The following is a 13,475-nucleotide window of genomic DNA, read 5'->3' as shown; positions in this document are numbered from 1 at the left end:
TTTAGCAGCGGGACTTCGGCCCATCCGGGGCGGAGAATTGTGGGGGGGGGGCCCCGCCAACCGGCGCGGCGCGATTCCCCCCCCCGCCGAATATCCGGTGCCGGAGAATTCGGCAACCGGCGGGGGCGGGATTTACGGGGGGGGGGTCAGAGAATCTCGCCCATTGAGTCAGTTAGCATTATATTTGCTGGAGTTTTGAAAAATGAAGGGGGCCTCATAAAATTCCAACTGGATTGGACAGGGAGAATGCAGGGAAGCTGTCCCCAATGGCAGGGGAGTCCAGAATCAAGGGTCACAGTCTGGGTCTACAGGATAAATCAATTATGACTGAGATGAGGAGAAATTTCTTCACCCAGAGAGAGATGAGCCTGTGGAATTCGCTACCACAGAAAGCAGTTGAGGCCAAAACATTGGATGTTTTCGAGAAGGGGTTAGATGTAGCTCTTGGGGCTAAAGGGGTCAAAGAATATGGGGGGGAGAGCTTCAATATATAGGGGTTGACATTGCGCTGTTGCATGTCTTCAAGAGTTGAGTCATATAACAGTCCATGATATCATCGACAACTTCGCAGGCTCAGAGTCAGTCTACATCACATTTTTGTGCAGTTAACAACCATCTAATAAGCCATTGTCGATTATTGCATTCAACCCATGTGCTCCATCATTTCCATTCTTCCATCCTGCAAGTACAATACACAACAGGGTAAAAAGACAACTGGCGACAAGAATGGGATCAGAAAATGAAAGATTTTTCGAAGTGAAAAAGAAAATAAAAGCTGTCAACGTAGAGGCAAACCAACAGTGAGTCAGCAATTGTACCTCACATATCGCACCTGAACTTGGCATCGGACCGATTAGGTTGTTTGACAAATAAAAGAGTCCATACTTTAACAATTAATCCAGCCACCCGAGGAGTTCAGGTTGCAAAGCTCGCCACATCCAGTACAATAAGACACAGAGATAGAGGGGGCAAAGAGAAAAATAATTTGGGCATCGCCAGCTGATATGATTGGCTTATTCACCACATTTAAAATAGACCAATGATCTAAGAGAAGTTCCAATATCGCTGGAAAATTTGGCGTCATGGATCCATTTGAGGAAGACTCGGAAAAGTGGAAATCATCTCCAGAGACATTCCACCATTATATTCTGGCCAATAAAATTTCAGAAGATAATCAAGTCCCTTCTTTTCCTAGCATAATTGGAAGCAAAACTTTTAATTTGATCAGAAGTTTGATCCAACCTGAGAAACCTGATGATAAAACCTATCAAGACTTGGTTAAAATATTAGAATACCATTATGCACCAAAATCGCTGTGCAAAATCAGGCCATTGACCGGTTGATTGCTAGAGCATGGATAACCAATGAAAAAATTGTGGCAGAAATTGCCACAAGCAAGAGCTTGCTGGAATAAAATAACTTCTCCAGAGAAGGACCTTTAAGGAAAAGCATAGGATACTTCTAAAAGAAGAAACAAAACAAATTCAACCTGAAAAATTCAAAATGTGGAAGAAAAAAGAATAACAACAATAAAAACATAGCACATGATGAGGAATAGAAGTTGAATGTACTATCTGTACAAGGTGAATCACATTGGTTATGGGTAATTCCAAAACTGAAAGGATAACCTGTAAAAATGTAGGTCAATACAGGGGCTGCCCTCTCCTTAATTCCTGAGATCATTGTAAGGGCGCTTTGTTGTCATAATTTTGGATCCATGGCTATTTAATGGACATATACCTTTAAGTCGAGCAGAGGAAGTGAGGAACTCAAAAATTGCAAAATAGTACACTGTGCTATTAGAGATGTAGCTTTTTGAACAGCCGAACTAAGATTTTTTGGCACCCAATAGATCAGAGGGATTTGCTTCGATTTGCTGGCTGGCAGCCAATGAATTGGCCAAAGGCCATATTCTGCCTGGTGAGAGGAGGTATTAGGTCCCAGCTGAGTGGGAGGGTTTTCAGAGGATGCAGGGAATGACAGGCGGATCCTGAAGGAGCAACTGAGTGTGTGTGCCTGTCTTTCTGTCACTCTCTCTCTCCAGAAATACTGCCTACCTGCTGTTTCTCTGAACATGTAGAGAAGTCTTGACACTGGATGAATATACAGTAAAAGCCATTACAGACTGTAAACAAAAACCTCCAACTGAAGGCTCAGATTAAAGAAAGGTGTGCTGAATGATGTCCATCCTTTTACGTTCATCCTTAAGTTATACCCTCCTTTCCCCACTATGTTTGTCTGTCTGATTTGTGTGTGTGTAGAGGGTGGGGTGAATTAAAGAGGGGGGGTTAGGAATTAGATAATAGTTAACCAGTTGCACTTGCTGCACATTTAATTATAGTTATTGTTATTAATAAAAATTAATTGTGTTTAAATTTGAAAACTTCTTTTTAATTTTTCCAATTAAGGGGCAACTTACTGTGGCCAATCCATCTACCCTGCACATCTTTGGATTGCGGTAGTGAGACCCACGCTGACATGGGGGGGGGAGAATGTGTATACTCCACACAGACAGTAATCCGGTTGGGATCAAATCCTGGTCCTTGGCAAATGAGGCATCAGTGCTAACCACGGTGCCACTGTGCCACCCTTAAATCTGCAAACCTAATGACTGTAGTTATTGGGCAGCCATAGACTAAAGATTTTGGGTATTTTCTAATAAATATTTGTTATTTTCAATTGTGTTGTGACTCTGGGTCAAGTGGGGCTCGAATTGACCGCACACTAGCCCAGGAGATCGTAACACCATCTATGAACAGAAATTGCATCATCTCCTATTGCTATATGTTCAACGGTAGAATCTGGACGTATAAGATTTCTGGATAGATACGTCTTAGAAACCATCGCTACCAGTGACTGGGCAACCCCTACTGTGCCTGTAATGAAGCAGGACAAAGCTATTAGCATTTCCAAAGATTTTAAAACAACCATCAATCTGGTTCAATGCCCGGATCAATGTCCGCTACTATTGTTTGAGAATTGTTTGCTTGCCTACCAGGAGGACCGAGGTGCAGCAAGATTGACCTATTGCAGGTTTACTTGCAAATGAATGTTGCAACTGAATCACAGCACCTGCTCACTATTGTCACACATGAAGGCCTTTTCCATTACAAGAGGTTAGGTTTTGGAATAATGTCAGCACCTGTTTTATTTCAATAGTCCATGGACAGATCCTTAGTGGTTTACAGGGGGTATAGTGTTACCTTGATGATATACTAATGACTGGTACCAATGAATAAGAACACTTACGTAACTTAGATGTCACATCGAAATGCCTTCAGATGTATGGTCTTCGTGTGAGGAAAGATAAGTGTGATTCCTTTCAAACATCAGTCCAGGTCATGACATCCAGAGTAAATGTTTACGCAAAGAAGATGGAAATTATAATGGTGGGTCCACCACCAACAAATGTAACACCGTTAAGACCATTCCTCAGGTGAATGAACTACTCTGCGAAATTTGTCCCGAATCTTGTACTCTACTCAAACTGTTAAATACATTATTGTGTATGAAACAAACTTGGCAATGGACGTGGCACGATTTTCCCCAAAAATGACTAAGGGCTCGATTCAATTAATTGGGAATAAAGTCCCATTGCGTGCGCGTTTAGCCACGTGTTTCCCGGCACTCGCAGTTGTATAACTGCGACTCGCATTGTCTAATGGGCCTCAGCAGGAGGGGGGGTACACGGCCAGTGCTGCACATAGCCCCATTTTGAATGGCATCCCAATCTCCAAGGCCCCCAAAGCAATCCCGATCCCCCAACACCCACACAGGGCACACCCAGCCGTTTTGCGCACACACATAAAATGCCAGTGTGGCATCTTGGCCGTTCCAGGCTGGTACCCAGGTGGCACTGCCAGGCTACACTACCCTGCCGAAAGGGAAGGCAGCTGGGGGCCTCTGATCCCCTGGGAGACCCCCCACGAGTGCCATTCTGTCTGTGGGGACCAGTGCTGAACGGCACTCGCCCGAGGTCTCCGAGGAGAAGTGGACGAATCCCAAAGCCTCAGCTACCTCCAGAACCTGCACATTAATGTGTGGATCTCAAAGGATTCTCGCTCTAATATGCAGATTTGCCAAAAGGTGATCCTGCGCACAATGGGTGGGATTTACATCGTAACATCTCGTGAGACGTTGCCAGCTGGGTAGATCCGGGAATGGGTCTCCTGGCTTTTATTGGCCATGCTGCACTGCAGTGAGCTGCTTTTCAGGCATTGCTTGTCCATTGGATCATCCCTTAAGTTTCATTTTCAGCGTGTTTGACGGGATGTTTCCTGCCGGCTTTTTAGGTGAGAGCCAGACCTGTATTCACCCACACTTGGTAATTTTTGGGGGGCATGGGCTCCAGCCCTTTGAATTTCTTTTCTGCAGTGCAGAACCAAACTCGCCAGCCAGACCAGCTCCTCAGAGAACGAGGCGCCATTTTGAAAGGGTGCCTCGATCTCAAAGTGAGTTTTAGGGTCCCCCACACATCCCCACCTATGGGCAATATGACCCCCTGCAGATATGGGCATCACCTCCCCCATCCCCCCCAAGCGAGCACACCCTGCTAGGCGGTCTCTGTACCTCCATCTTTAAGGCCCCGCACTTTCAGGCTCTCCTCCCTTTCATCACCCCCTCCCCACTTTTCCAGACCATACTTTCAAATATCACATCCTTCATATCCCACTACCCGCCCCCCACCCTTCAAAGCCCCCTTCATGCGCATGGCCCCCCCTCAGGTCCAGATCCTTCATAGTGCCAACCTTGCACCCACAGCCTGACAATGCCCAACACACTGACAGTGCCAGTTCGACACTGCCAGGGTGCCCGGGTGCCAGCAGAGTGCCAGGACACTGCCTTGCCCTGTACCCGACCACGCAGGGGGCTCCAATGGCCGGTGAGACCCACGGAATGTCCATCACACCTAGTCTCCATTTGTGGAGACCAGCACTAATCTGTGCCCAAGTGAAGCCTCGCCAGTGTGGCTGGTAACTCCTGGGAGCCGAGGTATGTGGCTTCAACCCGGACGTGCATATTTAGAAAAGCCTAATGGCTCATGAAAATATTATTACTGGGATCCAGATGGAACCGGGCGGGTGACTCGCACACGATTTTGAGACCAGCGTGAAGTCCGTTTTGTTCCTGGTCGCAGTAGACACACACTCAAAGTGGCCTGAGGTGGTCCTGATTAAATCAACTACTGCAGAAAGAATAATTGAAAAACCTGATGAGATTTCTGCCAGATTTGGAAAACCAGGACAAATCGTGAGTGACAACAGTCCACAGTTTACGGCTCAGGAGTTCAAGGATTACTTAAAGGTGAGTGGTGTTCAACGTATAAAATCAGCACCTTACCACCCATTCACGAACGGTTCAGTCGAAAGGTTTGTTCAGTCTTTTGAAGCATGCATTAAAAGTTTGTAAGGACCAAGGTTCATTGCATCGCCGCTTGAACAGTTTGATTTACTCTTACTGCAGAAGACGTCCGAGATAGTAGAATGCAATCAGTTGTCGCAGATCATGAGAAGATAATTTGAGAAGACGCTTGTTTAAAGAGCAAGTGTTGGCGCGCAGCTATACCACCAGTGAGAAGTGGTTCCTGCAACTGTATTGGCTCAAACTGGTCCAATCTCTTATACAGTACAAATAGGAGATGAGATAGTGAGAAGACAACACGCAGATCAGCTGCTATCTAGACATATGAATGTGCCAGTACCATGTACGGCAGAGCTACCTCAAGTGGAAACACCATCCACACAGCCAGATCATGTGACTGTAACTTCTGGTCAATCCACTGAAGCAGAGGTTGCCGAAGTATCCCCTGCTGCTACTCGTCTTCCATTTACAAAAGAGGCTGTAACATTTTCCAGGGTAGAAATATCCACAGATGAACCTAAGAATACATCTAAGGTCAAGAACCCTAAATTCCTGAAGTGCGCAGGCAACCAATGTGGAATAGATGCAAAATTGAGTCACATGATAGTCTGTGACATCATCTGTTACTTTTTCATGTTAACAACCATCTAATAAACCTCGGTTGCGTATTGCGTTCAACCCATTTTCTTCAGAATTTTCATTATTTTACCCTGCATGTACAGTAACACATAATAAAAGCAGGAACAGGCTGCTGAACTGGATGATCAGCCATGATCATAATGAAAGGTGGAGCAGGATCAAAAATCAAATGACCTCCTCCTGCTCCTATTTTCTATGTTACTACATTAATTGTTAAGCTAAACGGGAAATAAAGGAGTATTGTACTACAATCCAGTTTTTCCATGTTTTCTAAATGTTTTTTCTTGTTGTTAGAAGTAATTAGCGGTTTTGTGACTCTGTCCTCCACATTTTATTTAAAAAGTAAAAGTTACCAGGCGGGATTCTCCGTAGCCCGATGCCGAAATCAGGAACAGCGATCGGGTGGAGAATAGCTCCCGATTCTGGAATCGGGGCAGGTGCCGGTTTGATGTCGGGTCACGATGCTCCTCCCCCTCCAAATCGGCGTCATTGGGACACGCGCAGCACGCAGTCACAACCCCGCCTGCATAGAATTATCTGACCCACCCACGATGCTCCTCCTCCAATGGGTGTCAGCCCTGCGCATGTGCATGCAGGATCTGACGATTCTCCGAGCGCTTTCCATGCATTCCGCGGGTGTTTTGCTCGGCGCTGGTGCTAGCCCCTCACCGATACCGGAATCAGTGAGGGTTTTGCGCCGATCTTCCCGTCATGAAACTTCATGGATCCTCCATTGGTGTCAGCACTTCGCCTCAGGAACGTAGAATCCAGCCCACCATCTTTTGAGCCAGGGTTCCATTCTGGGATCTTCCTGTCCAGTTGTAAGATCAACTTGGATCATAACAATATGAATAGAGTAATAAAATTGTGATGGCTATGCTTTAAAATATTCCAGGGAATCATGAAACAATAATAAGTTTCACTCTAAATTCTGTAAAATTATACATAGCATACCTCCAGGGAACAAATTAGTACAATAATGTTGTCGAAGTAAGAATTCACTCCATGAAGGCGAAACACTGACGTCCTTGGGTAATGTGCTGAAGTAATACTGCAAGTTAGAACACTCAGCAAAGTACTGAGTTTGTAAGTCAACAACTGAAACCTAACATTTTTAAATAATATGTGGAGCTTCCTATAATCAAATTTAGAAACCGCAATTACGTTCCAGATAATATTGACTCCCAACATCATAAACACCAGTACTACAGTATAAATGTTAATGAAAAATCTAAAAAACTGAAAAATATTCCAGCAAACGGATTTGTAAAAATATTTCATTAAAATGTGAAACATAATTCGACAGTGTTGGTTGGATGCAGCACAGCGGACACGATTCACAAAATAGCCATTCTGCAACTGCATAGTTTCTTAGCAACAAAATTATTGTAAAGTTAAATTAAAATGTATCTCAGGAAGAACCCACCAGTATTCCTGTATAATATGTTAGTGCTCCAGGCTTTACCTGGGTAATACGGGTGGAACGCTCCACCATTGAAAAAAGAAGGACTTTTTTGAGAAAGAAGATGGATCTCCTCGATGACACTGAAGCTGAAAGATTCACCTGGTAGATGCTCCCCCCACCCACTGCTGTGGTGTTCCAGGGCCCCGGGTCGCTGGTGACCTCCATCCCAAAATCTGAAGGCAGCCTCAAGCCTTCTTTGGATCCCGACTTTTGACGCCACATTGGTTCAGACATGTGCTGAACCGACGTGTTTTTCTGCTGGTGTAACAAAGAAGTGGGCATGGGGGGGAAGATTCCACTTGGGCTGTCATTTGCATCCCATTAGCGGGATGCAAATTAGTTTCACACCGACCTCACGGCCGATCTGCCATTCCGGGCACCATTGGAAGATTCCATTGTAAATTCACGCCGATGTGAAACCAATTTATGGGCCTCCCGCTAAATTCACCCTGCCCCCTTTGCCCGCCATTGATCCTGCAGGCGAGGGTTTGGGAATATTCCACCCTACATTTCAGTAGTTTTTATCTGTATACCCACAAGAAATAACATCAAGACAAATAAGGAATACGCAAAATCATATTCAGTTAAATACGCAGGATTTAGGGCAGGATGTTTCAGCTGCGCCCCTGCCCGGTGACTGAAAATTCCCGCTCGAGGTCAACAGACCTTTACATGGTCCCTGTCCCGTTCATGGTGATCTTGCCGCGGCATGGCCGAAAAATACAGCCCTTAGTCTTGGGTCAGACACATATTATTAACGTATACATTCTACTTTTGCAAAAGTATTTTAATATTAATGAACATCAATTTTTACAATCACATTTCTGATCATTAATTTATCTGTCAATTCTTTTCTTCTTCCTCATTACCAAGTCTCCACTTCATCCTGTTTATTTGGTTAATTCAGTTATTTTCAATTGTTGCTATTCAGCGTGAATACAGTAGTGTGAAAGAAACATTTCTCTTCAATCATGACAGAAAAGCGGCTTATTCAAGCACATTCCAACATAAATAATTCTGAGAGATACAGTGCCCACATCATTTTCTCAATCATGCAATTAAATTCCTCTATATTTAATTTAAGCAATACGTAAATGCAAACAAGGAGCTCAAAAATTCAAAATTAACAACAAATTTGAACCTGACAACTTCTCTCTCCCTTCAGTAAGTGCAACACGTAACGTGGGCCCAAAGAAGTGATATTGGATTTGAAACATTGACTCTGTTTCTCTCTCCACAGATGCTGCCAGACCTGCTGAATTTTTGTTTTTATTTTAGCACATACCTTTCCAGCCATCCAAATATTCTCTACCAACAGACACAAGACTGCACAGGTAAGAACTGGGCAAAACTTAGATTAACTTTGTCCAACAGGGCTACTTTAACAGTGAACTCCCAACAGTCAATACCTGCCCACTCTCCCAATAAGGATGAATTTACCTCAGCATTAAATAAATTTCCTCTTGTCTTCTCCATTTGAGGCTAGAATTTGAATTTTAATTTCAAATAACCTTTTAAAATTGCATTTTCATTTTTCTTCACAGCAAAGGGGGATGTAAATGATACTTAAATGGTATTTAATGATTGCATGCCGGGTCTCACAGTTAGGACTGAGACAAGGAGAATTTTATTCTCTCAGGGTTGTTACTCTGTGGAATTCTCTGGGGACTAGGTCATTGAGCATATTCAAAGTTAAGTTATGTTAAGTTAAGTCATTGGGGTTGGTGGGGAGTAGAGGTGGGGGTTGTTGCAGTCACTATGGTGGAATTGAAGTCACAATCAGACCAGCCATGATCTGACCGAATGGGGGAGCAGGCTCGATGTACCACATGGCCTACTCCTGTATTCTTATGCGTTGATACCTCAATTAAAACTTAAAGAATGTAAGAAACCTATTCACTCTTTGGATTCTCTCACATGTGTCAAAATCATATAAAAATGATCTTATTTACTTTCCCCAGGTGTCGTTCAGAGGTTCCTCAGTTCTATTAACCTATATCGCAGAGGCACTCAGCTGGGTTGAGGTCTTTCTTTTCCTCATAACATTTGGCAAGCATCGCCAATGATTTGAAGTGTGCCCACTATTGAGGAGCAAGCTTTCCATCTCAATAGGGCTAATCATAAAATACAAAGTGCTTCTGTTACTCACAGTACTGCTATGATTGGACTTGTATTTCATTGCAACACAGAAATACAATGGTGCTGATTTTTATTTTGCCGACTGGGCGTATAAACTGATGTCGTTGAATGGCTTTCCCTTAGAAGAAATGGTATGATTTTTATTGCCGTGGAAACAAAATTAGATGGTTTCTTTAATAGGCAGTCAATCCACAATGTCAATTTTACGTCCTAGCTGTGAGTTCTTTACAGTACGAAGTCTTACAACACCAGGTTAAAGTCCAACAGGTTTGTTTCGATGTCACTCGCTTTCGGAGCGCTGCTCCTTCCTCAGGTGAATGAAGAGGTCTGTTCCAGAAACACATATATAGACAAATTCAAAGATGCCAAACAATGCTTGGAATGCGAGCATTAGCAGGTGATTAAATCTTTACAGATCCAGAGATGGGGTAACCCCAGGTTAAAGAGGTGTGAATTGTACCAAGCCAGGACAGTTGGTAGGATTTTGCAGGCCAGATGGTGGGGGATGAATGTAATGCAACATGAATCCCAGGTCCCGGTTGAGGCCGCACTCATGTGTGCGGAACTTGGCTATAAGTTTCTGCTCGGCGATTCTGCGTTGTCGCGGGTCCTGAAGACCGCCTTGGAGACGCTGCGACAACGAATGAACGGACATCGCGCAACAATCACCAGGCAGGAATGTTCCCTTCCAGTCGGGGAATACTTCAGCAGTCAAGGGCATTCAGCCTCTGATCTCCGGGTAAGCATTCTCCAAGGCGGCCTTCAGGACCCGCGACAACGCAGAATCGCCGAGCAGAAACTTATAGCCAAGTTCCGCACACATGAGTGCGGCCTCAACCGGGACCTGGGATTCATGTCGCATTACATTCATCCCCCACCATCTGGCCTGCGAAATCCTACCAACTGTCCTGGCTTGGTACAATTCACACCTCTTTAACCTGGGGTTACCCCATCTCTGGATCTGTAAAGATTAATCACCTGCTAATGCTCGCATTCCAAGCATTGTTTGGCATCTTTGAATTTGTCTATATATGTGTTTCTGGAACAGACCTCTTCATTCACCTGAGGAAGGAGCAGCGCTCCGAAAGCTAGTGACATCGAAACAAACCTGTTGGACTTTAACCTGGTGTTGTAAGACTTCGTACTGTGCTCACCCCAGTCCAACGCCGGCATCTCCACATCACGTAAGTTCTTTAGGTAGAGCTGATTGATTTAGATTGTGACCAAATACCTTTGAAGAGATTCTGGAACAGTTAAACTCTTGCCTGACTATGCATTGAGAAAGAGCCTGATGCAACATTATGATTATGTCCCCCATCTATGTGCTCTTTATTTTTAATTAAAAGATTAATCTGGTCAAGGATTAACCGTTTTCAAATCACATTGGTGTTTATTCAAGGAGTTAATTAAACCTGTTAATCCTTCTTGTTAAAGCATTAATAGAAGCGGTTTTGTCCTGGCAAACTACAGTGATTACTTTCGCTGTTGGTTGTTCCAGTCAAACAGAGGTTTCAGATCTGGCTTATTTCCGTCCCTCCTTATGTGCTTCCCTAATGTCCACATAGTACTGACTTTGAAACAAGATAACAGATCTGCAAAGAGAGTATATGCACAATCCAAAATGTCTATAACATTTCTTGATATAAGCTCTGACCAACATGTACTATTTGCGGTTTATCAGTTAACAAAGAAACAATATCAACCAAGCTGCTCTGTAACATGTTCATTGAAATTAACAGACCTTCATGTTGATTCTTTTTTATTATGCAGAACAGAATGAAAAACAGCCTCAAGAAGAATAAAGGGCAGCTTACCAAGGGGTTGTCCTGCAACTATTCTGGAATTCTCCCCTGCCACTGCCGCACGTGCATTCCTTTCACTCATGTATTGTACAAATGCATATCCTTTGTGCACAGAGCAACCAACTATCTTTCCATATTTGGCAAAAATAGCTTCTATATCAGCTTTTTTCACAATGGCTGTGTTGAGATTGCCAATAAAGACTCTGGAGTTGATGGATCTGGGATCATTCTTATTGGTAACATTGCTGGTCTGTGTTTTGCCAGTCATTGTAGATTATCTTTGCCTAAGAGAAGAAAAAATAATAATTCAACATCTCAAACTTATGGTAGCTGCTCAGCCATGACAATGAACTTTAAATCAAAATCACAAAGACCAAATACCTTTCCTCCTCTTTAGGTCCAAAGGGCTCTTAAAACTCGCAGACTCATCTGTGAATATCCATTATTCTCTATAGCATCTCCAACCTACTCATTTAGTTACTAAATTAGTGCCATTCAGATTGCACACAGCTGGGATTCGGCATAACTTTAAATATTGGATTGATATATTTGGCATTTTGTTAATAAAGACCTGGGGCATCATTCTCCGCCGGCGGGAGTTTCCGTTTTGCCGGCGCCCGGGGGTTTCCCGACGGCGTGGGGCTGCCCCACAATGGGAAACCCCATTGACCGGCCGGTGTTACGGAGACTCCCGCCGGCCGGTCGGGGCAGAAATGTGGCGGGGCGGGTCGGAGAATTTCGCCCCAGGGGCGTCATTCTCCGCCGGCGGGAGTCTCCGTTCTGCCGGCGCCCGGGGGTTTCCCGACGGCGTGGGGCTGCCCCACAATGGGAAACCCCATTGACCGGCCGGTGTTACGGAGACTCCCGCCGGCCGGTCGGCGCAGAAATGTGGCGGGGCGGGTAGGAGAATTTCGCCCCTGGCATGAGTCCTCCGAATTTGAAAAATTGTGTTTAGCATCCACTTAATATTTCATTTACTGTACTAAGCTCTTTATTAATATGTTATGATTCATTTTCCCACAAAAAGTGTCACAAATAAGAACCATTAGAAATAACTGACTATTATTTTGGAAGCATTCTGAGACAGAAAATTACACTGTAATGTTGTCCTTGGCCCCGAGTTGAAGCCTGTTTCCAGATAGCAGAAGTGAGTTTGATGATCTTGGCTGTAACAGGCGATTTATTGCACCCGCATTCAATTCCTGTTTCTGATGCAGGAGTGTTATAAATAGCATACAGGGCAGCATTGATCTCCTTGCAACACTAGAGTCAGAGGACACACCTTATGCTTGAAAGGTGGTAAATTCAAAATGGTACTCTAGAAACTAGAGCCCTCATATTTACCTGTAGCCATGGAGGGGTGGGGGGGGGGGGGGGCTTTATGTAGGGGGTCAGGTTTCTCTCAGGGAACTCAGAAGTAAGGATTAACAACAGGGAACCTGCGAAACATTCTGCAGGTTTCCCACACAACAGCCGTCTCTTGAGTGGAAAAGCATGCAGTTGAAGGCCACAGTCAGTGAGTGGGATCACATGGGGGAATGGTGAAGTGGAGGAAGGTGGTGAAGGTGAGGGGTGGGGGTTGTGGTGGGTGGGGCTGAGGAAAATCACAGTGCCCGAGATAATGGAGGACATGCGTACATTGCAGCAATCATTCAGGTCAGTGGAGGTGGGGGTGGAAATCAGCAGATTGCAAAGTGGCCTCCTGCTTCTCCTGGCCTGTACGCAGAGCAGCAAATGCACTTATGGATCAAATATTTTTCTCCCATTACCTGTCGGCTTTCTTGCCTGAGATTAGTTGAACATTATAATCATGCAAAAGTGAAGTTGTACAACCTCGTTAAAATACTTCAAAAGTTGACCACCTCCTTAGAGTGGCAAATATGTAGTTCATGGTTCATATGAATATTTAAGAGGTCATTTTGAAAAAAAATTTAGAGCACCCAATTCATTTTTCTTTCCAATTAAGGGGCAATTTAGCAGGGGCAATTTAGCATGGCCAATCCACCTACCCCGCACATCTTTGGTTGTGGGGGCGAAACCTACGCAAACACGGGGGGAATGTGCAAACT

The 13,475-nt window shown here is 44.4% G+C and overlaps 1 protein-coding gene across 4 annotated transcripts in view; it reads right to left on the bottom strand.

Annotated features, from left to right (window-relative positions):
* LOC140385610 (RNA-binding Raly-like protein) overlaps positions 1 to 13,475 on the bottom strand; it is a 1,446,698-nt gene that overhangs the window by 768,998 nt on the left and 664,225 nt on the right. For all 4 annotated transcript variants that reach the window (XM_072467935.1, XM_072467934.1, XM_072467936.1 and 1 more), the window contains one exon: positions 11,419 to 11,690. In XM_072467935.1, coding sequence (XP_072324036.1) covers positions 11,419 to 11,674 — 256 coding nt within the window. In that variant the 5' untranslated portion in view covers positions 11,675 to 11,690. The remainder of the gene's footprint in view (positions 1 to 11,418; positions 11,691 to 13,475) is intronic.

This window comes from Scyliorhinus torazame, chromosome 11 (assembly GCF_047496885.1).
Source record: "Scyliorhinus torazame isolate Kashiwa2021f chromosome 11, sScyTor2.1, whole genome shotgun sequence".
Lineage (NCBI taxonomy): Eukaryota > Metazoa > Chordata > Chondrichthyes > Carcharhiniformes > Scyliorhinidae > Scyliorhinus > Scyliorhinus torazame.
This window is presented reverse-complemented; position numbering and strand designations above follow the sequence as displayed.